General features: G+C 44.5%; 1 protein-coding gene across 2 annotated transcripts in view; it reads left to right on the top strand.

The window, feature by feature from the left end:
* Positions 1 to 27,950, top strand: part of LOC144825200 (galanin peptides-like) — a 257,154-nt gene that overhangs the window by 91,532 nt on the left and 137,672 nt on the right. For both annotated transcript variants that reach the window (XM_078684053.1, XM_078684052.1), the window contains exons 4-5: positions 15,097 to 15,144; positions 15,505 to 15,576. In XM_078684053.1, the coding sequence (XP_078540179.1) occupies positions 15,097 to 15,144; positions 15,505 to 15,576 (120 nt within the window). The remainder of the gene's footprint in view (positions 1 to 15,096; positions 15,145 to 15,504; positions 15,577 to 27,950) is intronic.

Genomic DNA, 27,950 nt, shown 5'->3' on the forward strand with positions numbered 1-27,950 from the left:
CTATACTGGATTACACCTTTATTTCATTACCTTTTTTTCAATATACAACCTCATTCCAGCTAGGTGAAAAACCAGACAGTGACCACTGCCCACATGAAATTGCCCTGAAAATTGCGAAGCCCAAATTTGAGCTGTCCGCAGCACCAAAAGAGTCGGTATATACCATTAACCTTAAAAAAATCAAATACTTGGCAGCAACTGACGAAACCATAATAAAAGGGCAAAACAGCACTTTTGGGTCCGTACTGGATCTAGCGAAATTGCGAAATGGGAACAATTCACAAAAACCATGTCCATCTACGCTACAAGACCTAAGACACATGTCAAACTGGGCCGCCGCGGCATGGAACAGTTTACGCGAGAGTATAAAGAGAAAATTAGGGGCACAAAAAATCAATTTATCATATAATGAGAGAACTTCAGCAGAACCCCATGGATATAGAGAAGTACGATCACTTACGGAAACTAAAAGCAATGCTGAAAAAATTAAAATGGGAAGCCAATAGATCTGTGGAGGATAATATGTGGGCAAGACTACACTCTGACACCAACGGTGCGATGGGGCAAAATTTTTGAAAACTTTAAACTCCTTCATAAGACCGACGCATGACGGAGTCTCTTCTAACATCTCAGAAGAAGTATGGGCAAGCTATCGCAGAAATCATTTTAATCAGGTCATGGATAACAACTTGGGGTCAAAACCCAATAGTGTAATGGACAATTTCATCGAATATAAAGCACACCCACCCCAAAAGCGCACCAGCACCCAAGATGGTCTGAATCCAATTTCTAATGACGAACCAACAAGTTTACAAAGCATCATCAAGTGCCAAATCAAGAAAGGAAGAAGAGAGGGAGCCCCAGGACCGAACGGAATTCCGCCCATTCTTTACAAACAAGATGTGAACGGTTGGGCAGCAGCACTCGAACCCCTTTTTTTGGAAATCAGATATTTTAACACCCTGCCAGGCTCCTGGAAGGGTTCTATCATCTCTCTGATTTTTAAGGCAGGGGACAAGCCTCTCCCACAAAATTACCGATTAGTGGCCCTAATCGACAACGAGGCAAAGTACTTTTCAGGTATACTTTTGGAGGAATTGCAGGCATGGGCCACAGAGAAATCCTTAATTCCGGTCAACCAGACAGGCTTCGCCAAATCAGTTGGGACTAAGACCAATATCCTAACTAAGGGCATGTTAATAGATAAGGCTGAATCAAACAAAATGCCCATACACTTCTGTTTTATAGACTACAAGGCTGGTTTTGATCATATAAATCTGAATATTTTATGGTCAAAACTGAATGATTAGGGGATACCGAGACCTCTGCTAGACTTGCTGATTAACCATCTGTTGTGAAGTAAGACTCTTGAAACAAGATAAAGTTAAAACTGTCTTTATTCTGTCATCCAACTCTCCAGACTGCCTGGAGTATCTCAACATTCTAAGGTAGACTCCAGTGGAACATACCAACAGGTAGGAGTCCAGGGGGGGGCGGAATGTTCCATTATTAATTTCACAACAGATAAGCAGATTGCAACACATCTCCCTTCGCTAATAAAGGGAACAGGGAGAAAGGGGGGGATATAAAAAGGGAGACAGGAGGAGAAGGTCAGGTAATAATACATTCAGAACAAGGCAAATATAGCAAGGATACTGGGGAACCCCTTTGAATTACCGAGCAACAAGGGGCGGGAATGTCCAAGGCCTAAGGGACAAGGGAGCAAGAGGAAATATGTAAAAAGTACACAGGAATGACAGGATTATTAACGTAATTGGTCACCCCCACAATTTCATTAATGAAAACTTCCTGAACAGTTGGCCAGAAAATATATACTGTTAAGATGACTTAATATACCAGCATAACAATTCTCACTTGAGGATGTAATCACATCCCCACTCAAAACAGAAAACACGGACCGAAGTTCCCTTCCTGTTTCACTTCATGCAGGAGGAAGGAAGATTGTTATTGTTATTGTTATTGTTATTGTTATTTTAATTTTATACCGCGCCTAATCACCTGCAGGTCTCTAAGCGCCAAAAGATGACCTTACCAGACAGGATGCAGGTGAGGAAAGAGGACAGTATGCAATATGTTAATACCATCATATGGCCAACAGGGAACATGCAACAAAAGAGCGATAACAAATACATCTTATATATGCTCCATAGAAGACTGATAGTTAAATACATACTGTTAAGGAAAAAGTCCCAAATTTTGAAGAAAAAGAACATTCGATATACTCATATTATGCGGACAAAATATTGTAATTGTTATCCTCAAAGGTACCTTCAGCAAGGCTTACCTACTGACAATTCTTCTGGTGGATACATCACCAAAATTACACTTAGCAGTGTATCCAGTAGGCTGGCCATACTGATAGCTTCTTTAAATGAAGGGAAGGAGAGTACATCTTACCAATGATTCCTGGCGAGAGAATCACTGCTTGCCAAACTCCCCTAAGCGGGTTAGGCCTTCATCTTTACCATGCCCCTCAGGTGTATGGGCTCCCCAGCATAGCTAATTAGCGATACCTTGTGTTTAGACACACTAAGAATGGAAGAGCTAACCAGATCATACTTCTTACGTGGTTCCTCCCTAATGTGGGGATTGTGGGTACACTTTGTAGACTGGTCTCTGAAGGACATGGACGGAGCAGCCATAGAGGAAAGAAAAAGGGTGGGGGAACCCCTTTAAAACGTGAAGGAAGGAGTAAAGGACAATTAGCTGGAGGTAAATAAGCACTCAGAGGCAGGGGTCCCTGCAATTCTAGCCCAACTAGAAAGAAAGGGAGGGAAGGGTGGAAGACACTTACCAGGGGTGGTGCTAACTAATTGTGGACACACAAAAGTACTCTGAGGTACTAGCAGTACAAAACTGACTGTATATGAACCTCTGGGCACAGTGCACCTTCCTTCTGAATCCGGATGTCACAAATTGTACGATATCACTGCAGATCCCGATGACACTGAAAATGAGAACACCCCAAAAATGTTCTGTGGGCGCACTAACAGTACAAAAAAGAAAACTGTATATGAAGTACGGGGGTACCACGTAAATACTATTTGGGTAGATGTCACATTCTGTACGGTAGCACTGCAGATTATAACTGTGATGTACTAAAAGGTCAAACACCCCACCTAGACTTAAAATGTCACCAACTGTACGGTTTTACTGCCTAATAGAACTGTAATGAACCAATGAACCAAAAGGAGCATAGGGGAAAGCAAAGGCTGAAAATCCTACCAATATCTCATGCATCTACCGGAGCAATAGGTGAAGGAGATGTGCACTATCCCGGAACAGGCGCTTAAAGATCTTTCTGGAGGGGTGGTGACCAGTTAACAGGAGCTAAGATACAACTGAGAGGTCACAGTGCGCATTACCACCCCAAATCCTGATTCTAAGGCAATTGCAAACACATTTTCTTGCAAGAATACTAGCTCGTAAAGTAGTACTCAGTAAGACATACACTTAGTACTGTAAAATAGCTGCAAAATGACTGACTATTACGTCTACATAGTCTCAGGAACCCATCTTAAAATAAAGAGGTCCCCTAGTGAATTGTTATTAAGGGAATTACCCGAACCCTTGCTCGTGGATTGCTCAGAAAGGTACACAACAACAAAACATGCAAAGGGTGTGCGTGTCCCCGTGTAAGGTGCACACACTGTGCCTGGTTGAGGAAAGAAGTTTGAGGGGACCAGAAGAATTGTGGAGAATATCGCCCTTGGGAAGAATGTACAGAAATGTGCAGTACTCTTCTGGGTGTCCTGATGGTCACCGTGAAACGATTCGAGTCACTGTGGAACTGTAAAGGTACCAAGTTAATGAAAATCTTGCCTGGAGGTATGAAGGATTTCCAAAATGTGTTTGGTTGAAGCAAGTGTCCCCTTGAAGAGCCGATCGTGTTGTGGCAAAACTGTAGTCAGGGACCGGAAGGAAGGACCGGTTCTGTACCTGCTGAGGCGGCGGGAAACTGGCAAGGGGCGCTCTGAGGGTAACTGACTAACGGTGCTCGGATGACTGGAAACCCCGGAAGACTTACAAGCTGCGTCCTGTGAGGCGTTGACGAGAGCAGCTGGAGCTTCAGGATTCTGACCTGGAGTGCCCTGAGGGAATTTGACGAGCGGCACCCAGAGGCAAAACAAGTATGACTTTATGCCGAAAGGACTGGTGTCGTGACGTTGACAGTTGGGCCACACTGATGCAATATTGAAACCAGTGCTCTGAAGCAGACAGAGGGAAACAGTACATAAAAACAGCAAGCAAAATGTCGTCCGTGAGGATGCAGTATGGCGTCAGCACAAGAAGGACAGAAGGCTGTGACGCGTTGCGGAACAACCCCGGCACTGATCACTCAAAGAAACGAATCGGATCACCCATCATGAACCAAACGAAGATCCAGAAGAACCTGAAGCACTGTAGGCCTTGAAGCGGAATACACCACCTTTCACCACTGACCTCACCTTAACAGAGCGGGAACGAACACAGCTGGTTACTCCTGTCAGCTCCGTGAAGCCGTGATGGTCCAGGTACTCCGCGAGGCACAGTAGGCAAACGGGGACGAGTACTGAAGGTCCCTCCACACTGGCACCTCATGAAGCTGTCGGGGTTAATTCACACCGGACCCCACATAGTAGACGAAGAGGACTCTTCCTGTGTGGCGGAACAATGAACCAACAACCGTACTCACACTTCCCTGGACGTTTGGATACTAGGACAGCTGAAGTATGTACAGCGTTCTCCACTATGATCCACAAACTGCAGAGCAACAGCACGGCTATGAGCAAAGTACTGGGCACCAAGGACTGGTCAAATGCCACTCACTCCTCCAGTCGCTTCACGCCTCCCTGGGCTCCAGGGCACTGATATTTGGCACTGAGTTCCTCGCTGGGAATCACGCTAGCGGCAGCTCAGTATTTGCTTCACCAGGTACGTGCCACTGAGGACTGTTGAACTGTAAATCACCTCTCACATGAGAGAAAATCTTCACGCAAAGCACATCCAATCAATAATGAACTGCAGCAGATGGAGAGAGTACTCAAAGGGGAGATGACAGGTAGGCCCCCTGCGCCAGTTTCTCTTCGTCGCCAGTGTTGTGAAGTAAGACTCTTGAAACAAGATAAAGTTAGAACGGTCTTTATTCTGTAATCCAACTCTCCAGACTGCCTGGAGTATCTCAACATTCTAAGGTAGACTCCAGTGGAACATACCAACAGGTAGGAGTCCAGGGGGGGGGCGGAATGTTCCATTATTAATTTCACAACAGATAAGCAGATTGCAACACCTTCATACAGAGACCTGGGTTCAGATAAAATTGGGGGATGGATCACTACTGTCAAGGCGCATGCCAACCAATAAAGGTCTTAAACAGGGCTGCGTCTTGGCTCCTACACTATTTAATCTGTTTTTAAGATCTTATACCAATCCTAAACAGCTGCAACTCTCATGCCCCCAAGCTGGGAGGGCTCCAACTACCGTGTCTTCTCTACGCAGACGACATAGTCCTAATGAGCCACACAAAGGTAGGGCTACAACACCTTTTGAATACAACACATGGTTATTCTGAAGCAAACGCACTGACTATAAACTTGAAGAAAACGCAGACAATGACTATTAGCAAAAACAAGAAAACATTTACGTCGTGGTACTGGAACAATGCACAAATTGATGATGTTTCAGTGTACAAATATCTAGGAGTAAAGATTGACAACAGCGGACAGTTTACTGTGCAGAAAACGAGCATCAGAGGTAAAGGGCTTGCTCTGTCAATCTCTCTGAAAACACTAAACAGCAAACTCTCTGGGCCCTCCCTTCTACATCTGGTACAAGTAGTTTGTGCTAAACTCCTGTCAACAATCATCTATGGGAGTGAGGTACAGAGAGGCAGAGACGCAAAGATCCTCGATAACACAATTATAGCTGCATACAGAATTATTTTTAGCCTGCCCAAACGTACCTCCCCAGCACAAATCAGGCTTGAGTTGGGCGTCCAACAACAGCTCCTGGCAAGACAGGGGGCCTACATAACCATCTGGGACAAAGTAAGGAAATTTAAACGAGGAACTCTAAATGAGTATCTATGGACAGAGCTGGAGCAACACCCTTTCTCACCAGCTGCCAAGTATCTTAAAAGTAGCCTGGTAAATACGGGCTTAAAGCAGCTTTGGGACACCTCAGCAAACCTTTCAACGCTTAAAAACCCTAGTCAAGAAAACAATTAAACATCTCTTGTGGGTTGAAGATAAGACAACCCTTTCAAAAAGATCACATGGCTGGATGACCCTGAACTCTTACTCAACTCAAGCAGTGCAGAGTTACTTTGGATTGGGCTACGCTAAAACCGCTGAAATGAGGTTTTTAAGGTATAGTTTGGGCCTGCTACCCTGCATCCGACACTTTCCACACTGGTTAAAAGACAAAGCAGGCTCCCTTTGCCGGCTATGTGGTTTAGTGCCAGAGGATATGCTGCACTTGTTATGCTCCTGTGACAAATTGTTGGTTGAACGAAAACATCTGCTGAAACATCACTTCAACCAACGAGGGATACGATCACGAAGGAAAGCAGTTCTTGCCTGCTTTGCATTTCCGGACCCACAGTTGATCTGTAGCTTTGTGAAATTCATGAAGGCAGTGGAAAAGAAAATGCCAAAACTTGATCCCTAAATGCCTTTAGACAGCACTGTAAAATAAAACTGTACCTATGCCTTTAGACAGCACTATAAAACAAAACTGTACCTATCGCCAAGATCAATCTAACAGGATGCATGAAGGCACTGGAAAAGACAATGCCATAATTTGAACCCCAAATGTTTTTAGATAAACTTATAAAACTGAACTGTACCTATTTTAAAGGCCAATTTAATAGGATGTATCTTTGCCATTTTAAAACGAATTGTGAAACTGTGATCATGATACGCAGGTTTTATCAAGCATGCAGATTTATTTTTATTTTTGATTTTGTACTGCAATGGTTTTAATTAACTATGCAAATAAAAATTAAATTCAATTCAATTCAGTCAATCCAAGTAAAGATTGGGGTCAAGATATGTCACATCATAAAAGGTTTAAGCTCAAAGCATGCCCACCCCAGTTAATTCCAGTAAGGAATGTGGTCAAAACATACACCCATCAAAAATGGGAAGGGCTAAACAATATACTCATCAGCTGAAAATTAAACAACAGAATTTGTGGTTGCTAAACCCCCCCTCAAAAATGTTTGAGTTCAAATGAGATTTGGGTAAAAAATTGCCAACACCCCCAGCACACCATGTAAATGAGGTAACAGGAACACTACCCCATCACTGGCAACAGTATGAATATTTTGGGATGCAAGAACCCAAATCCCAGCACTACTAAAAGTATGTAAAGTATGAGTGAAGTAGTCTTCCAGTAACAATTGCATAAGGTACCCACTAAAACAGCAAAAAATTAGCATCTATACAAGACCACAATAAAAAAAGAGGTAGGTAAGTAAAATAAAAGCCAAGCCAATCCATGCATCCTATCCGCAAATGCACACAAACAAATGCAGGAACAAATTCAGCATGGCCGTACTCAATTACACCTTATAAATCTAATATGGCAAAAACACTTACAGTCAGGCAGCAACCAAACATGAAACATACTTAGGCACCTATTAGGATGGCGGAGCCACCCCCGAGGTGGAGGGACCCTCCGAGGGGCAGCAGCGGTCCCTCCGTGCGAATTAGGATGTGACCGCCACCCTGGCGGTCACATCCTGTATATTTTACATTGCGGCGGGTGCTGCTTTAAGCAGCACCCGCCGCAATGTAAAATATGCATGTGTAGCCTTGGCATGCACAACTTGGCAGGCATCGCATGGTGCCTACCACCATGTGCATGCCAGAGCAGGGGGGTACCGTAGGTACCCCCCATGTGCACCCCCACCCACCAACACCCTGGGGGCTCGCAACGGGCCCCCAAACACGAAAGACCACATGCTTTTCGACGGCAGAAAAGCCGCCGCGGAAAAGCATGTTTTCTGCCCCATCCTAATATCGCTGGCGGTGTCTGATAGACACCGCCACCATATTAGAGCTTTTCCGCAACGGTCGGAAGGCGACCACGGTGGAAAAGCGGCGGACGGTCTTCCCGTCCTCCGATGACCCCCCAGCCATCCTAATCTGGCGGGGGGTCTTTGAAAGCACTGCAGCGGTAAATCCGCATCCTCCGGGCCGGCGGTGGCTTCCGCAGGCCCGGAGGATGCGGATTCACCGCAATCCTAATCGCCCCCTAATTAGACTTTTAAATTAAGATTCAAAAATAATTAAAAGCAATCAATGAACCATGCAGAAAAATTAAGATAAATTACACTGGTACTTGAACCTGGCACCTGAGTATCCTACTGTGAGTTGTCGACTTCCTCCAAAGCACACCCATGACACTTCACAGGTAGCCAATCCTTTGCAAAGCATTCCAGAGATTCTCGCAGTCCTGCACAGGAGATGAAATTGAGTCTCAAAGTCAAAATCAATGGTGCGCATCAGCGTGAAAGGACTCAATGCACTTCTGCCCACACCAATTTTCTTTGCACACCCGACCGGCCATTCCTGCCAAGTTCAAGAGTAGGAGGCCAATGGTCCATAGCTAGGCACCGTACCATCCATAAAATGGTCCCAGCTTTTGTTCACTGGCAAAGTAGTCGCAGCGCACCTCCGACTCATCAATTAACCAACTTCAAAAAGTTTTTCAAGGCTCCGCTCTACAATCACTGCACACAAGGTCATTCACTTGAACTTGTGTGTGCCAGCACGGAAGCTGGTTTACCTCCATTGATTATGGCTATCTGAAAATGTGAGAGGAACATCGAGCTGCCGGTGGAATCATACACAACATCTCCCAATTGACTAAAATTGTCACCAGTGTGCCGGAATATGTAATTTTCCACAGGAGGTGGAAGATGTAGCCATCGCCCTTCCATGACGTAAAGCATCGAGGAATTTGCGATGACTTTAAATGTCGCACAAAGAAGCAATGAGGTGAGACAGATTTTTATCAAAAGGCTTGAGCTGCGAAACAAGCGCTGCCTTCAATAGAGCATAACAGTTTTAAAAAGCTTGCTCCACTACTCCCTGTAGCGCTCCTCAAAATGACAACAGTAATCACGGGTCACATGTCCCTGAAACAATTTCAACAACACTGTAATAGTTCATCCACATGTGCACTGTTAAGCAGTGTTTCCACTCGTACTGCAGGCAGAAAGCAGGTAGAAGGTCCTAGTAATCCATCACTCACATGTGTTAAAGTACAATAGGCAGCCCAGTGTTTCTAATGGACACTGTGCTTGTAGAAACACACTCTTCAGTTTCTAAGCAGAAGCAGGTGACACACATCAAACTGCAGAATGAAGTCCTCGAGGTTCTCCGCTGCCATCTGCAAACCGTATATAGGGCTGACCCGTCCATTATGGAAGATGCCTATCACTCGTACCTTGAGGGCCTGGACCTCCAGACTCTGTCGGACGCGGCAGTAAAAGACCTGGATGCGCACCTCACGCTAGGCGAGATTCATGCTGCGATAGCCGCCCTCCCCTGTGCGAAGACCCCCGGTGGTGACGGTTACCCAGCTGAATTCTATCGTTCCTTCGGGCACGTTTTAGCCCCCCTTCTGTTGCAGGTTTATAATGAGGCTCTGCATACTGGCGCCCTCCCGCCCTCCATGAACCAAGGAGAGGTGTGCATGATTTTGAAGCCAGGAGGAGACGGTCTCGATCCCGCGGCGTACCGCCCTATCACCCTGATTAATACGGATGCCAAACTCCTCACTAAGATCCTGGCCACTCGTCTTGCCCCATACATGACCCGACTGATCCACTCCGACCAATGCGGATTTATCCCGGGTCGTAACACGGCGATGAACTTGCGCCGCCTGAATCATGTCCTCCATGAAGTTCGGGACAGAGAGGGTCCTCAAGTCTTGGTCTCCGTCGATTTGGCTAAAGCCTTTGACACAGTACATTGGGGATACTTACTGCAGGTGCTAAGAACTATGGGGTTCGGGCCTGGTTTTTGCAATTGGATCAAGATACTCTACGGGGCGCCCCGAGCTAGGGTCCGGTTGGGTTCAGCCCGCTCGGAGGAGTGGACATTGGGGAGAGGCACCCGACAGGGTTGCCCCCTGTCCCCTCTCCTGTTTGCCCTTGCCATTGAGCCTCTGGCAATAGCCGCTCGCATGGAGCTGCGGCAGTGGGGGATAGTGGTCGGTGAGACCACCAACATTGTCTCCCTTTACGCAGATGATGCGCTTTTTTATCTGACCTCCCCCTCTGAGGCCCTCCCGGTCTTACTGCGACTCCTGGACCGGTTTGGTGCAGCCTCTGGGTTGCGTGTTAACCTCGCCAAATCCCTGGTTTTCCCGCTGACAGGCTGTGTTCCGGACCCGAGCGCAGACTTGCCCTATGCGGGTTTCCGCTGTGAACAAGAAGCATTCAGATACCTTGGCATCCAGGTGGCTACGTCAGAGTACTCTCAGCCCTCCACAAATCTGTTACCTTTTGGAACACGCTTCCCCTTTCTCTGATGGAACGATTGGCCATTGCCAAAATGGTGATGCGCCCCAGGATTCTCTATACCTTGCAGAACACCCTGTGTCCATTGCCACCCCGAGTATTTCGGACCTTGAACTCGCTCCTTACCTCCCCGCTCTGGGCGGGTGGACGCAGCAGAGTGGCTTTACGTACGGTGACGCGGAGTTGGGACGAGGGTGGCCTTGAGGCCCCAAGGTTTGACCTTTACTACTACGCAGCACAGCTTCTCCCAGCAGCTCGGTGATTTGCTGATGCTGAGAATTGGGAACTGGCGCTACTGGCTGGTACGGCTGATGAAAAGACTCTGCAGGAGGCCCTGATGCAGGGTCGCGGCGCTAATGGCGCTCTACCCTACGTGGTCCGCCACACAGCTGAAATCTGGCAACGGTTCGTTGAAAGAGTGTTGCAGCGGGTGCCGTTTCATAGAGAGCTCCCGCTTTGGATATTGGCCCCGATCTCCGTTTAGAGGAGAATATGTCCTTCAGGGAGTGGCGCTCTGGCGGATGCGAGACTCTAGCGGACCTCTACCCGGACGACTCTTTTGTGTCCTTTGAACGCGCCTTGGACTCCTTTGACCTCCACGACGGACAGTATCTCCAGTACGGAGCCCTCCATGACGTGGCCAGGATCACGTGGCCCCAATTCCCGGAGGCACCTCCGACTACTAACGCCCTAGACATCATTTTATCCTGTGGGAGAGGCAGGCGCTTGATCTCCCTTCTCTACTCGGCCATGCGCCGGGACTCGGCCCCTCCGCAGGCACCGTCTTGGGCAGCGTGGGAGGCAGATTTGGGACTGGAACTGGACCCGGACCGACGGAGACGGATCGGGCTTTTGACCCGCAAAGTCTCCTGCAAAGCACGTTTTAAACTTATTCATTTCAATTTTGTCCACCGTACCTATATGACGCCTGTCTCCCTGCATCGCATATCGACGGACAGACGGCATCATTGCCCTAGGTGTGGGGCGCGGAGGGCGGGCTTCCTCCACTTAGCGTGGGACTGCCCCCTGGTTCAAGACTTTTGGCGTAAAGTGGTAGCCCATATTGTTCGGGCCACGCGGATTACAATTCTTTTAGAGCCCCTCCACTGTCTCTTAGCGCTGGTGCCGAAGCCCAGAAAGAAAAAGTTATCTTATAAATTCCTACAACTATTACTGGTCCTGGCGCGGCGTCGAGTGGCTATTACATGGATGGGTCAAAGGGCGCCGGAGTTCACTCTATGGCTGAAAGATGCGAGAGAATGGGCCTTAGCAGAAGAGACTCACATGCAGCGCACCCGCAAAGATGGGAAACTACAGGATGATTTACTAGCTTGGAGGATGCTGTGTATGGAGGGACTAGAGGAGGATGATTCTGATGCCTCCAGCGCGGAGTTGTTCTCCCCTGCCGATTCGGATTCTGATTGTACTGGGGGGGAGTGACTGTGGGAGATTTGGGTCTGGAGTGGGAGCACTACATAGCCACTCTACCATTCCTTGATATGTACATGTCTAGACATAACTGTGTCTCCCGTGAGCCTGTCCGGTACTGCACTGCCTGTGCCTCTCCTAACCCTCACATAAATATCCTACTATACTCGGTTCTGTGCTACTGATGCAATTTATGGGGTATCTGTTTGTTGTTTAATTGGTTCATTTTGAAATGTGTAAGCAACGTAATAAAACTAGCGAATACAATGATATGTTCATATCCCTAGCCCACAAAGACGGATTGTATGCTCTGCTCTAACGCCGCCCAGCCCCCGGGATGTGGGCTGTAATTGGCTGTGTATGCTCCCTAAAGCTTAATGTTACTATTATCTTATTATGAGCGACCTTCTTGATTATGTACTTTGTGCCTCTACTATGTATTCGCAATAAAAACATATTTAAAAAAAACAAAACAAAAAAAAAACTGCAGAATGAAGCACATTAGGTCCAATCCAGTCGCTATCCGCTCACTGTAAAAGGTGATGCAAGGTATTGCAGGCTCAATTAGAAACAGTACTGCCAGAACAAGTTCTCGCTGAAGCCAAAGCAATATTAGCTCAGCAGGCAGCGCCTATTTAAATGCCTGCGGCTAAGGCTGCCTGATGGAAATAGACACCGGTGGTGCTTCCAGGTGCATTTCCTCTTAGTAGGCTTCAAATAGGCTCTCCTAAAAGTACTCTTCCCTTAATGTTTGTCCTCCCCTGTTGCAGCAATCATGACTCCTTTTAAGTTTCTGTAGTGGCAGGAATGATGATGAGTCCAAACGGTAGTTTATTCTTCTGATTAAAGTAAGCGTCTTAGGTTACAGGAATAGTAGGTTAAAATGTAGTAGAAGTAGCAGCAGCCCCACTGCGGTCATCTCAGCTGCTCAACCCACACTCTCCAACTGCCATTTCACTCAACCAGACACACCGGAACATTCTATGACATGACTCATACAATGGCTGAGCAGCAGGGCACAGAATACAAAGGAAGAACTAAATATCAAGAAGAGCAGGATACCACAGTAGGGCAACACTTTTACGCTGTGTAACCACTCACTTGTGGGCACATATCACAACCAAAACATAAAATACAGTGACCATACAAACAATACCTAATAGATCACATTCTACTCAAGAAGGGAGCCTTTAGAGTCATTCACTATGGGTATTGTGGCCATAAAATATACACTAACACATCTCTTATTCTTACCAACCTTCAAAGTCTACTTATCAATGTTTCCTAGTTGTACAAATATTATCCCTCAGAATCATTGAAGCTGGCCACACAAGTCATGCTCATCATTTGCAAAATATTTACTTATTTTCAAGTCCCTTTGCCGCTGGTACGTCACTTTTTTCCCATTTTAGAAATGACACGTTGGTGGTGCAAAGGGCTTGTAAATAAGCCCATAAGTGAATGCAACATCCTGCATGCAGTTGCCACTTACATCTCTATACTGTACCTTAGGGATTCAACCATCACTTACACAGCACAGCCCAACAAAACATTTCACCACTAAAATAGACAATAAATACACTGCTAAGTTGAGTGTAGAAAGTAAAATATCCTATATAGGTTCATGATCATAACCTATGTGTTCATGCTATGTATATACACTATCACTGCATTCCCCATGCAACTCCGCAAAGAGTTTATTGTGTCAATAAGCCATTTAAGGGCCATACATATCTAAGTTCAACATCCAAGCCCTTAAAATGGTATAATAAAGTGAAAGCGGTATTCTTAAAATTCAAGAAGTAAAATTATATTAGACTACAAAGAACCCTGTTCCATTAGAACAGAATGTAGAGCATAAGACAGCACTCATACTGCAGCCAAGAGATATGCTCATTATTATTCCTTCTCTCCACTAGAGACCTGTCTTAGATTGTGGAGAGTGGCAGACAATGACCAGTGGAGAACTCGCTGGAAGAGCTGAGATGCTATTAGAGCACTTCATTATATGCAGAAGCAATGGTTCCTGCGGCGACCAAGAGTATATAAAGGAATATAATATTATTATGCGCAATCGCTATGAATTACAGGGTTAAAGTGATGTCAGAAGGAGAAGAACCGTACACAACTCAATATAGGGTGAAGATAACAATGGTTTATATAATCATAGTAAAAACAGTTATTCATTTGAATGGTGCATTGTGTCCCCAGTGAACATGGAACCTTTCAAAATTTGTGACAGTTTTGTGACAAATATATAAAAAGGCTTTTAATAGAGTTTTAAAGTCGACCCTCCAGAAAAATGTATGGTGGGAGTGGTTCGCTTTATTTTTCGTCAACGGCTTTTCGACCCCTGTATGGATGGGGTCGGGGGTCTCTTCAGGACCTAACGATATAGGGGCATCTGGATAGGCAGGATTCTCTGTCATTGTGAGTAGTGTATGGCACCCAATGTGAAAAATAGGAATTGAGGGTTACTCACATGGAACCCAGCCGGGTACCCAGCGAGGGAAGGGAAGAGATGGCAGAGGGGCTGAACTGCAGCAAGTGCAGCAGCTGTGATAGTTGACCCAGTCGACAAGGCGTGTGTGGAATTGGCCCTATTTAGTTATATGGATTCAAGAAGAATCATCCAAACGTTACATCAATCTGTGCACCACAACTTGACAAAGGCTAAATTAATTACCCACGTGTGCAGCCGCTACACGCTGGGGAGACCGCTTTCGTCCGTCTCCCACGTTGCTATGTGTATTAGAGCATTTCAGTCATGGAGAAAGATTATTTTAATAACACATGATTGGAATGATGGGGCAGTTGGCATACACCAGCCACTGCAAGTGGTTGCCGTGACACTCTCTTCAGTACAACGATCTGTGGTTCAATGGTCTACTCAGCTTTCGATGAGAGGGCATCAAATTTGATTCTAATATCCAGACTTGTCCTCGGCGGGGTCATTTCTTTTGTTCTGTAGACATATGTATGTTCAATTTGTAGACTTTGAAATCAAAATGTTGTTGTACATAAGAAGTCGCCCCTCAATGTGTGATGAGAGCTGTACTGGAATGGATGAGCTGTACTATACTTGGTACCGGCTGTTCTCTAAACTGTGTAATAGAAATTATCCTTTGTTTCAGATCGACTTGATGAACGTATAGAGGAACATGAAAAGTCACATGGAAAAAGTAAGATGGCTTTTGAAGGTTATTTTACATAACAGTCTATTTCATTTAAGCTGATTCACAGTAGTACTGAACTCACACATCGAATTCACCATCACCTAGACATAGTCTAAGTTCACCCAGTTCTCATAGCATAATCATTATCTACGATTTAATCTATTTTTACATACATTGATTCCTTCTTTCATTTACGAACCTTCATGTTTAAAAAGGGTCCATCAGTATGTTCACAGAACCCACGCAATCCAATTTAGAAACCTAATTCAAGACCGTAAATAAACCTGCAAAAGTGATAGCATTAAAGTAACAAGATTTGAACATGGAAAGTGAATTAATATCGCTGGTGTGTGTTGCATTAAACAGATGCAGCAGACAAACATAAAAAAGGAAAAGCTGGAAAACGGGAACTGCAGCTCGAAGATGATGCAAAGTCAGGTAAGGAATGGCCGAGGGGCTCTAAACCTCGGTACACACTCCAGGCAGATGTCTAGGTCGTTGATCTAAGTCCATGTCTTCTTTCAGAGAGTCCTTTTATCTAAAAGTCACTCAGTAGAAGGTTCAAAGGAGATACAGAGCATAAGCTTTCAACACCACACATGTCCCTTTGTATGGAGTGAGCAAAATAATAGTTTTATAGGTCATTGAAGTATCGTTTGGTAGACTTTCTTTGCGCTTCATTTGTTGTCAACAAAATGTGTCACCCTTCACAACAAACACCCCTTTAAAATAACACCACACATGTCCCTTCTTATGGAGTAAGCAAAATAACAGGTTTATATGTCATTGAAGAATCGTTTGGTAGACTTTCTTTACGCTTCATTTGTTGTCAACAAAATGTGTCACCCTTCACAACAAACACCTCTTTAAAATAACATAAAAATGTAACCATCCTTGAAAGCCCTTGCAGGTAAGCGCAGTGGGACGGTGTGGGGGCAGGGCTGGCAGATGCATGTGACAAACGACGGATTAGGGAAAATGATTTAATAAATAAGTTAAACCCCTTACCTTGCGCTTGCTGCATCACTGAGTGGGCGATGCGGCGAGCGCAAGCTAAGTTGTTTTATTTATTTATTTATTTTACCTATTCTGTCCTTTGTCGCTTCTATCCCTCCACCCCCACCCAGCCCCGCTCCACTGCGCTTACCTGCATGGGCTGCCACTGCTTAAAAGAACAGCAAACCCAGAGGTACTGCTGAGGAATGTTGCTAGTTTTATTATTCTGACAGACGCTATGAAGCTCTGACAGAATATCCTTCATGAGGTGTCCAATAACTTATGAGGGATTGTACAGTAACTCTTTGTGCAGATTAATGTCAGAAAAGCAAACTGTGTGATGATTTTTTTTAATAAAGTTTCAAAATGCTTTATTGAGAATAGAAATAAACAATATGCAATTACATATAATAATAAAAATGATCAATAAAACAATACAAGTAGATGAAAAAGAAGTCGGAATACAATGCATTAACCTAAGAACAAGGAAAGGATATTGAATGGCTCAAACATTACCCATAAAACATCACTACAGTTATGAGAAAACATGCCTAAAAGTTGAATTGTAATATGAAACGAATTGCTTATGAAACAATGCATTTTAATCTTTTTAGAGATGAGAAAAGCAGAAAGAAAGGAAGGAGGCAGAGAAAGAGGGGGAACAAGTTCTGCTTGTTTGCCTGAGGTTGTAGGATTGCCTCACCTAAATAGCTATTCTGAGGAATTAGCAATTTGGTCAGGGCTTGCAAAACTCTCTTGCACAATATTTCCGGAGATTGTTCACATGATCCACAATTTTCAAAGTAGACCTGTTTCACTGTTTTATATTGATTCCTAGTGGTCAGATAAACATTTGTTGGTAGAAGAAATCAGGTAGAGTTCACATTGGAATCCCTCTGTGACCTTGAGGCTCACTGCTTACTTGTCCCATTATAGGGTTTTGAATCTGATTGATATTGAGACAAGGCAATGCAAGTAAAAAATAGAAGCGTCAAGCAAATTTCTGTGAATCGCCATTTGGTAATCAAAGTCCAAAATTAATATCCAGCCTATTACTGACTGGGTCACAAATAGACCTACATCATGAATATATGAATATTAATGGGGTAGGTCACATTGTGGCCTACTAGGATTCACGGCAATCACAGGGATAGTAGCTTGATGGGGACAGCAGACCACCGTGTCTGCAACTGCTTTTGTATAAGGCAAAACATTTATTTTTAAATGCTGTCTGTTTTCCATAAAACGAGATACATTTAAAAATAAAAAATGTAACATTTAATTTTAATTTTTTAAGCTTAGGCAGTGATCTGTGGGACCACTGCCTTCTCTAAAAAATATATATTTTTAACATTCCCAAAGGGGAAGGGGTCCCTTGAGACATTAGCTTCGACCTTTACCACCCTCGTTTGTTTGAAGCACAGTCTTCCATCTTAAAATCCCTCGCTATCGCTCCCCTCCTCAGGCTCTTAAGCAGAGAAAAAAGGTGGGGAGCGAAGGGAGACCAGATAGCCAGACGAGGCAGAGAAGGCATAGTCATTGGACTTCGTTGTATCCAAACTAGCAACATATTTAACAGAGCTTAAAAAACCTGAAAGGGGACACAGCTATCCACTGTTTGCAAACATCTCTACGCGCCAATAGCATAGAATAAAAAAGCAGCCTTGCCTTGGTTTCTGTAATTCTTTCGGGGGAATCTGCACATCCAAAACTAACCAACAAAACGCTTACCTTAGTGTCAACCTTCAGCATAATAGACAGGACCCTACTCACATCATTCCAGAATGGCTGAATATATGGACATTCCACAAACATATGTACATCATCCTCTTTCAAACTACCGCACTTAGGGCAAGCTACATCTCCTCTTCTCTTAAACTTTGTCAACCTCTGAGGAGTCCAATAGGCTCTGTGGATAAAAAAAATATGTTTTCTTTTTAGGTATGCGAGTTTAACTATTTTAAACAACATAGACATTGATACTTGCCACTTGTTTTCCAACAAAGACTATGGCAAGCATCCTCCCCACAATTCCGTTGGCAATGTGAAAGCCCCATCTTCCAATTCCACCATCAACCAGTATATTGTTGCAAGCTCCTTCTTGAATACTACCTCATCCAAAAGTCTGTCTTCAAGTTCAATTGATCTTCCTATGATCGTACCTGGATCTTGGAACCAACTCTGCATTTGCATTTATTTAAATCTGGACACTTGCTGTTCCGAAAGATGGTTACATGTTTCCCAGTTTATTAGATGACCGTCTTGTATAATATGGTTCCATCTTTTTAGACGTGCCTCTCTCAGTGGTTGAGCCAGTACATCTTTTGTCCAGTCCAGTGAGCCTGGTGAATCCCAGATAGGAGCCATTTGGCTAAAGAATGGTATTTTTAAGGCTTTTCTGACCCTGTACCAAGTCTCTGCCAGGCCTCTCAAGATCTTTAGCCTGACTTCCTTGAAGTACTTGGGGTCTGCGTATTTGAACATGAGGCTTAAACTGCCTCTTGCCTCGGCAATACTCCTAGTATTCTCCTAATCTTCAATAATGTGTGTGTGTTCAACAGCATTTTCCTGTTCTTTAATAAAAAGGCCCATGCATAGAGTAGCAAGTCTGGTAATGCTAGACCCCCTTTCTCCACCCTCCTTCTTAATTTCTTCCAGGATATTCTGGGACCTTTGCTTGACCAAATAAAGCTACTGATTTGACCTTGCAACTTTTTAAGCACTTCACTGTCGAAAGGAGGGGGAATAGTGTCGAACAAAAAGGTTAATTTTGGGAGGATAATCCTTTTTACTAAGTTTACCCGACCTAGTATGGTGAGCTGGAGATGGAGATGTGCCCACATTTTTTGGGGGGCACAAGCTCGTTGGGGGCACTTCATTTCACCTGTGGACACCCGTGGACACCCGTGTGCATCTCTGCTCTCCCCCGCCGCCGCCCTTGGACTCGCGGCCGCCGAGAGGGGAGAAGCGTGCACAGACTGCAATTCCCAGCGTCCCCTGCTTGCCTGACAGGGATGCTGTTTGCCGCATCACATTCCTGCGCCCGGAGGCGCATAAAGACGAGCTGCTCCTCCCGCGTCCCGGGACACGCGCGGGGGTCGCCGAGGTCGTGCCATTCCCCTTGGCTAGAGGATGGGGAAGCGCAAATTACTCATCAAGGAAGGTGAAGGTAAGAAGGCTAAAGTACCCCAAAAATCGGAAACCATCATATCCAACCTTACGTCAGCAGTGGGGGCTTTAAATGCTCAAATAGCCGATGTGGAGAAGGAACTGGGACTGGACTTGCCACATACACCACAAATTGGCTCAGAATATTCACCACCACTGGATTCTGCCCCTCCCCCCCCACTAGAACCTGATATTGTAATAGTAAATCCCCCACAAGTACATCCTACAATACAGGGCCCATTAGAAGCTTCTGAGAGAGAATGTGGGGATCAGTCTAAGGAGGAAGATTTTGCAAATCAGAATGAAAAATGCAATTCTGGGGAAAGAATTTCCAAACACCCCATAGCACAAACTGATATTACTCCTTGCTCCAGTATTCCCGCCCACTTGGTGGACATAGTAGAAGGTTTGTTTGAAACTCGCTTGGAGCCGGCACTTGTGACCATTGCTAAGGACATAGTGGACTGTCTGAACTCATGTGTGGCAAATATTATTAAGAAATGTGAACACATTGATGTTTTTATGAGGGAATTGAGAGCACAACACACTGCCCCAAAGCACACGAAGCAAACTAGGGAGCTGCACGAGAGTCCACCGAATGCGGGCACACAGAGGGTAGCCACAATTTCCCACCCTCACACTACTCCACAATACCCCCAACAATCAGACCAGGTCTTGCTTGACTGAAGGGCCTAGGGATAAAGTACCACCTGGGGGACAGCAGATTAAAAATCGCATTGGTAGATACGAATGTCCTGTGACCGGGCCGGGCAATGCAAAGTCAGGCACATTGAACCTCCCCCCAGATGCCGCACCCTTAGTGGTAATCCTAACTGGGTTACCTCCTTTAACTAATGGCCATGTGGAAACGGAGAGTGATCTTTTGTCCAGGACAAAAAGGTGGTGCTCCCAGTTTAGTAGTGGGAGTGCTGATGTTGTTCCAAACATCATCATGGCTAGACGGGTTGGGTGGGTTGGGAAAAGAGATAAATGCATAATGGGTGATTGTGTGGTAGTAAACTTCAACAGGCCAAACATCGCTGATAGTTTGCTGTGGGATGGATCAGAAATTGATGGTTCGGACATCAGACCGCTTCCCCATGGCTACTTTTATCCCCCCCCTTCTCACCCACAGTTTTACACTCACAAACCAAGAGTATCACTGCTTCCACGTCCTCTTTCGAGAGAACCTGCTACTAAGACCACCACCTATCAAACACGCCAGGCCACATTGAGGGCAGAGGGATGGGTCACAGCCCCTCAGGGACACTCAGGCACACGTATCCCAGGAAGGCAGCCCGGCTTAATCTTGTCAACCAGGTTTTCCCCTCTTTCTACTTTGGAATCTAACGACTGACTAACACACACACGGTTGGGTGGCACAGAGCACATAATGCAGGATGATCGCAGACCTACCCATAATTTTCTCAGTTGGAACGTAGCGGAGCTTAGAAATAAGTCTTCTGACGAGAGATGGATACAATTTGTGTCCCAACATGACATTATTGCACTACAGGAGACATGGGACACAGGGGACAATATTAGTCTGGACGGGTATAGTAGCCACTCGGTGAAGGCGGTCCCAGTGCTACATGGAAGACCAAAAGGAGAACTGCATATGTTTATATCACTCAAACTGACTGGTTCCTTCAAAAAGTTAGACACAGTTTCAGTCAATCTGCTGTGCATAGAATGGGTCAGCCCCAATCACTTAACTATCTTAATGGTAAACTTTTATAATGCTCCTGAGAAGAACATGGGGAACTCTCACCTATGCTCTTTGGCAGGATTCTTAGATGATTACAAGTCTACACATAGCGCTTCATTCGAAGTAATTTTAATGGGCGATTTCAATATACACCCTTGCGCTTGGAATTGCCTGGTAGAACACCAAGCGGACCCTCCTGGTACGACTACTACTCACCTCGAACATACTCCGCAAGGAGAAATGCTGGAAGATTTACTTGCTAATATGAACTTGTTTGAGGTAGATGGTGCAAGGGGGGAGGATAGGGCCCCGACTTTCATTGGCAGAGATGCTGACACGGTGATTGATTTTATTTTTGTCTCAGCTGGTATAGTTAATGTGACCTCCTCCTACAAAGTTTTAGTTTCAGCCTTCAGCGATCATAACCCCCTGGCACTGACGCTGAACCTTGGGGTTGTCACGGACAGACGAGTAGAGCAAATGCGGGATACACAAATAACTTAATTCCTAAAGATCAGGGCAGGAGATTAAACTGGGCCAAGGTGGTCCCTGATTCCTTCGTGCAGGATCTTGCAACTAAAGTACATGCGGATATGGAAGTGAGCTTAGATGACACGGCAGCTGATAAAGACATTATTGGCTCCTTTGTTGCCATCTGTACTCAAATTAGGCAGGATTTGAAGTGTAATAAGAAGCAGGTAGCTTCAAACCAATCAAGGTGGTTTGATGGGAACTGCTCGAAAGCCCATAAAGAATTAACGTATGCACTTAAACAAACACCTAGAAATAGTGAGCTTGTTGCTGGGCGTAAAAAGAACTATAAATTAGCTATGGCCATTCGTAGAAAGGCCATTAAAAAAGAGGCCTGGAATAATCTCATGTCGACTGACGTCCTCAAAGATAGTAGTAAATTTTGGGCAACAATTCATCATTCTTACTTCTCAGGAGTGGACAATTCAGTTATGGATTGTGTGATTCCGGATGAGGATTGGGTAACCCACTTCAGTAGGATTTATGATAGTGAGGAGGGCAATACGACTGAGATGGGTTTGACATATATGGACCCTGCTCCTTCTATATGCTTCAATGAAGTAGAGGTGCAAAGGGCCATAGAGGAGATGACTAAAAACAAGGCCCCTGGCCCAGATGGGGGGCCTGCAGACATATATAGGACCCCATTAAAGTTCTGGGTAAAGACATTAACAAATGTCTTTAACTCTACAACCACATCAGGATTCCCTTTGTCGTGGGTTACCTCCACTATAATACCAATATTTTAAAAAAAGGTCTGAGAAGTGATCCGGCCTGTTACAAACCGATCTCATTGATTGACTCTGCCGTCAAGATCTTGGGCAGAGTAATCCTTCATAGACTGGGAGATTGCCTGAAGGAGAAGGGGATCCTCTCTGAACTACAATATGGGTTCAGGGCCAAAAGAGGCACCCTAGACCAATGCCTAAATCTCCACATGGTAATTAGTAAATACACCCTGGCAAAGGAGAGCCTGTTATATATGGCCTTCATGGACCTGACATCGGCCTTCGACTTGGTCAATCGAGCTAAGCTGTGGTCCATCCTGCTCAACCTGGGGATAGACCCGCCACTGGTAAACTTTCCAGCTGCTCTCCACCAAGGTCTGGCTGCATCTATTAGAGTTAACAAGGAGGGGAGATGTACCAGGTTTTTCTGTTCAAAACGAGGTGTAAGACAGGGCTGCATCCTGGCGCCCCTCCTTTTTACTTTATACGTAAATTCACTCGAAAATGCCTTGGAGGGGGCCACAATGGATATACCGCGTGCAGGGGACTTTGCAGTGCCCGCACTGCTTTACGCGGATGACGCGGTGCTACTTGCCCGCACTGGGCTGGGGCTGCAGAGACTCCTGGATGCTTTTGGGGAATTCATGCAATCTTTAGACCTCCAAGTAAACAATAAAAAATCGCACGTAATGATTGCAGGTAAATGACCAAAGGCTCTTAAAATAAAACGATGTGCCTGCAATGACGAAGATGTATCTAGGGTCCCGGTATTTACATACCTGGGCGTCATTTTTGACGAAAAGGGCTCATGGGTCCCCCAAATACATGCGAAAGGCATAGCTGTTACCAGATCCACCTCGGCCTTACTTGACTTTGCAAAACGCTTAGGTTCACATCCGACCGAGGCTCTGCTAACAGTATACAAGTCCAAATGCCTTTCAATAGCAATGTATGGCGCATCATTATGGGGTCTTTCACCTCAAGGTAAATTGCAGATCATAGAGAATAAATTCCTCAGATCCTTATTAGCGGTCCCCCAATCCACCCCAGTACTCTCGGTCCACACTGAGTTAGGTCTTGGTTACATCTTTGACCAGTTACACTTGGCCCCATTGATCTGCTGGGCTAAAACCTGGCTCAACTCCGAAATCATACTAAATCACACCATTCTTAAAGACTGCATGGCACTAGAAAGAGCAAACAAAATCCCATGGCTAGCATATATAAAAAAAACTTTTTGTAAATTGGGTCGGCCTGACCTATACGCATTCCCAAATTTGCTCCAGAAGGGAGATGTGAACTGGATCAAGGTTAACTTTTTGAGTTTAGCTGAGCAAGAAAGGGAGGCAGTAGAGGTGGCAAAACCTGCTGTAAGAGCCAACTATATGCTCTTGACCACCCCACTAATCGAACCCTACCTAAAGATTGTTACCATCCCGTTCCACCGACATCTTCTTGTCAGATTCAGATTCAATATCATTCAGTTTTCCCTGGGTGACTACCCCATATGGCGTAAATTAGACCAGTCCATCCCTTGCAGTTGTGATAACTTTTCTGATCAGTCATTAATGCACTTTATCATGTTTTGTGACCATTTTACTGATATCAGAAAACAGTTTTTGGTTCCATTATTGAGAGAAGCGGGATTTACACAAGTGCGACCCGCACTCTTGTACTTACAACTGCTGGGTAGCATCAGGGTAATTTTAGGGGTTGCTAATTTTCCGGTTGCTGCTATGCGTATTAAGGCCAAAAGACAGTTGGTGAAGGTTTTAGAGGTGTGATTCTATTTTAATCAGTTTTTATCCTCTGCTTGTGGTGTTATTTATGTATTTTTATGAACTCTTATGATGTACTGGTTTTTTACTAATTTTTAAATTTTTTTAACATATGAATTGCTTTTAAATTCACCAATATTGTTATGTAACTGCTTTTATGATTTTAATTAATCGAATAAAGCTTGGCTTAACTTGACTTGACTACTTAGGGTCTGCATATTTGAACATTAGGCTAAAACTGCCTCCTGGCTCTTGCCTCAACATTACTCCTAGTATTCTCCCAATCTTCAATAATGTGTGTGTGTTCAACAGCATTTTCCTGTTCTTTAATAAAAAGGCCCATGCATAGAATAGCAAGTCTGGTAATGCTAGACCCCCTTTCTCCACCCTCCTTCTTAATTTCTTCCAGGATATTCTGGGACCTTTGCTTGACCAAATAAAGCTACTGATTTGACCTTGCAACTTTTTAAGCACTTCACTGTCGAAAGGAAGGGGAATAGTGTAGAACAAAAAGGTTAATTTTGGGAGGATCATCCTTTTTACTAAGTTTACCCGACCTAGTATGGTGAGATGGAGATGTGCCCAAATTTCTGGGAGTCCACTAATCTCTTTTTTAATCTTCTCAAAGTTGACTTTGGTTAGTTTAGAAATATCTTGTAGAATCATGACTCCCAAGTATCTCATTGCCTCCCTATTGGCTGCTTCTCCTATTTCCAAGTTCCAGAACATAACCTCAGTCTTGCTCCTATTTATTTCATAACCCAAGATTTTCCCAAAGTAGGTTGGTTGTGTAAATGAGGGTGTCATCTGCATAGAGACCCAATGTCTTACTCCAGCCCATATCTTGGAAGGGTGTAATCTCTGGATCCTCCCTAATTTTTCTGGCTAGTGGCTCTATATAAAAGTTAAATAGGAGTGGCGATACAGGACACCCCTGTCTCGTCCCCCTACTAATAGGAACAGGATCTGTCAGAGAGCCATTAATCAGTACTCTAGCTTTTGGTGTCTTGTAGATGGCTTCTAGTGCTCTGCAAAAATTTCGGCCAAGATATACAGATTTTGCCACAGTCTGTAGAAAGACCCAATTGACGCGGTCGAAAGCTTTAGTGGCATCTAACTCTATTACCGCAAGTGGAAGCTCATAAGCGGACACCAGGTCTATCGAGCCTATCAGTGAATAAGTCAACTCTTTCAGACACCCTCCACGTATAAACCCTTTTTGATCTGTATGAACCATCTCCGCCATAGGTCCGTTTAACCTATCTTATAGTCGCAGTTTTTCAAAGATATTGGCCAATACGAATCACAATTTGGGCATTTGCCTGGCTTCAGAGTTAGGGAGATGTTAGCATCGTTCCATGAGGCCGGAATTTCATCCCATCTGTATAGAAAGCATTAAAAAGTTTTTTAAAAAAATAGGTTTTAGTGCCCTGGCCAATGCTTTAGAGACCTCATGGGGCAAGCTGTTGGGACCAGGAGCCTTTCCCCTCTTACCTTGTCTTAATGCAAGCTCTACTTCGTCCTCCCCAATCTCCCGATTCAGCTGCCTGCTCTTATCTACTGGAAGGGTGTTATTAGAGCCCTGCCCCAGCCGTGCTTTGGCTTCATCTTGGGTAGGTTTTAGATCTTCTTGATACATACTACTATAATAACTATGAAAAGCATGCTCAATTTCCCTATTGTCACTGATAAGGGCACCTCTGTGTTCGCATTTGACCTGGTCTATCCTGTTTCTCAACTGCTCTCTTTTGACCTTCCAGGCCAACAGGTTGCTGCAGCCTTCACTTTATTCGAAATGGGCCAGTCTACTAACCTCCCATTTTTTTCTCACCCTTTCATGTAGGATTACTGCCAGGTTAGATTTTACTTTCAGCACTTCCTGTAACAGACTTTCCTGGGCTTCTTCATCTATCATAGGATCAGTCAGATCATTTTCTAAGGTACAAACCTGTTCCTCGACTGCTGACACCTCTTTATGGTAACTATATCTTTTTTCAGCAGCCAGTGCCCCTAATCTTCCCCTCAGAAAAGCTTTATAAGGGTCCCATATTATTCCAGACGCTGCCGACCCCCGATTTACATGAAAAAACTCTACTGTCTCTCTGGTCAGGGCTTCTATAACTTCTTCTTCCTGCAGAATTGTGCGATCTAGGGTCCATCTAGATTGGGAGGCTCTTTCATATGACTTCAAGGGCAAAATCACTGCAGAGTGATCCGACAGATGAACTCCCACATGCTCAATCATCTGAATCCAATCTGCCAGATTACTGTCAATAAGGAAGTAGGCTATCCTTGACTGGTATCTATATTTTTTATTGTAAAAAGTAAAGCCTTTTCTTGACCCTGCCTTCTGTCTCCAAATATCACAGAGCCCCAGCTGGGCCATTATTTGCATATTAAAGATTGACATTTTTGGATTTACACAAGCTCTACTATGTGAAGCTCTATCTAAGGTATGGTCTAGAACAGCCTTAAAATCTCCAGCCATGATAATCGGATCAGGTAAATCTACTAATTCCGCTAGTAGATCATCTAAAGGAGAGACATCATCTTGGTTTGGGCCATAGTATCCCACTAGAGTAAAAGCGTGACCCAAGATCTTCGCCTTAACAACTAACCACCTTCCAGCTTTGTCACTTGTGCCCCTCTCTTAGCTAAGATCGCTACCCCTTATGTTACTTTGGTTTGGGATGTGCAAGCTACTAGGGAGATCCAATTTTTTGGCCTTAAAAAGCTCCAGGCCCTCCTTCTCGGATAAGTGAGTCTCCTGCATAATAATAATCTGGGCTGTACAATCTTTCAGATATTGTAAAATGTTGTCCCGTCTTTCTCGTACCCTGAGGCCGTTAATATTCCACAAGAGATTTTTTATTATATTCTCTCTCTTCTCACCCATCTTTCTTGGAAATTAAGCACCAAGTCAGTACTAACAAAAACTTTAGAGGCAATAGAGGATCTTTTTTTTGTCTTTTTTCCCACTGCTCCCCACCCTGTGCTCCCCCAAAAAACCCCTCCCCAAGAAAAACCCTCCCCTATCTCTACATGGCCCAGAGCCATCTGGGTGTCCCTCCCAGAACGACTGTGTTGATAAATTAAGTATAAAGGTATGACTGAGTGAATTTTCCATTAACCTTTTATTGAATTTATTGGACTCATACCCTTAGGTTAGGAAAATAATTTTTTTCGCTCTATCATTGATAGTGTAGTAGTATTCAAGAGAAAGATCGAGCTCCCGGGTTGTAAGCTTTTGATAAAGTCGTCCAGCTTGTCTACAGTGGAGAAAAAGATGTGCATTTTGTTATTTAAACATTACCTTTAAGAAAGCAGGAAATCTCAACTGTACTGAGGCACCCAATCTCTTTAATTTGTTGATCCTTTTCCACATCTCTCATTGTCTAATAGGGGGGGTAACAGAGACATCTTATCTAATCTCCTATCTGACGCCATCCACCTTAATTGATTTTATTGCCAGGGCTTTTGACAATATTTTCTCTTCCAGAGAGTATGTTAGGACATTTAATAAGATTTTTCTGGGTTTGGACCTGTTGGTGTTATAACATTTATTGAAGCAATTGTATTCTTGTGTAAGAAACATGACCGACAATCATTAGCAGGAGGAAACAAAGCACTGAATCCAGCATTACAAAAATGGTGAAAAAGATAAACAGTTCAACTATTATGGCGCTACAGTGATTGTCAAAAGTGGGGTCTCTAGTTGATACTCTATGTTGCGGTTATTCTGCCTTAAAATTGAAACTTTTTGTGAAGAGGTAGGTACCCTGTCCAAAAAATGACCTACACTCTAGTCAGGGTAAGTGTAGTACACACTAAAAGTTTACAGTTGCTCACCCTCTGGTAGCTTGACACAGAGCAGTCAGGCTAAAGTAAAGAGGCAAAGTTTAA

The sequence above is a fragment of the Lissotriton helveticus genome, chromosome 3_1 (genome assembly GCF_964261635.1).
Source record: "Lissotriton helveticus chromosome 3_1, aLisHel1.1, whole genome shotgun sequence".
Classification (NCBI taxonomy): domain Eukaryota; kingdom Metazoa; phylum Chordata; class Amphibia; order Caudata; family Salamandridae; genus Lissotriton; species Lissotriton helveticus.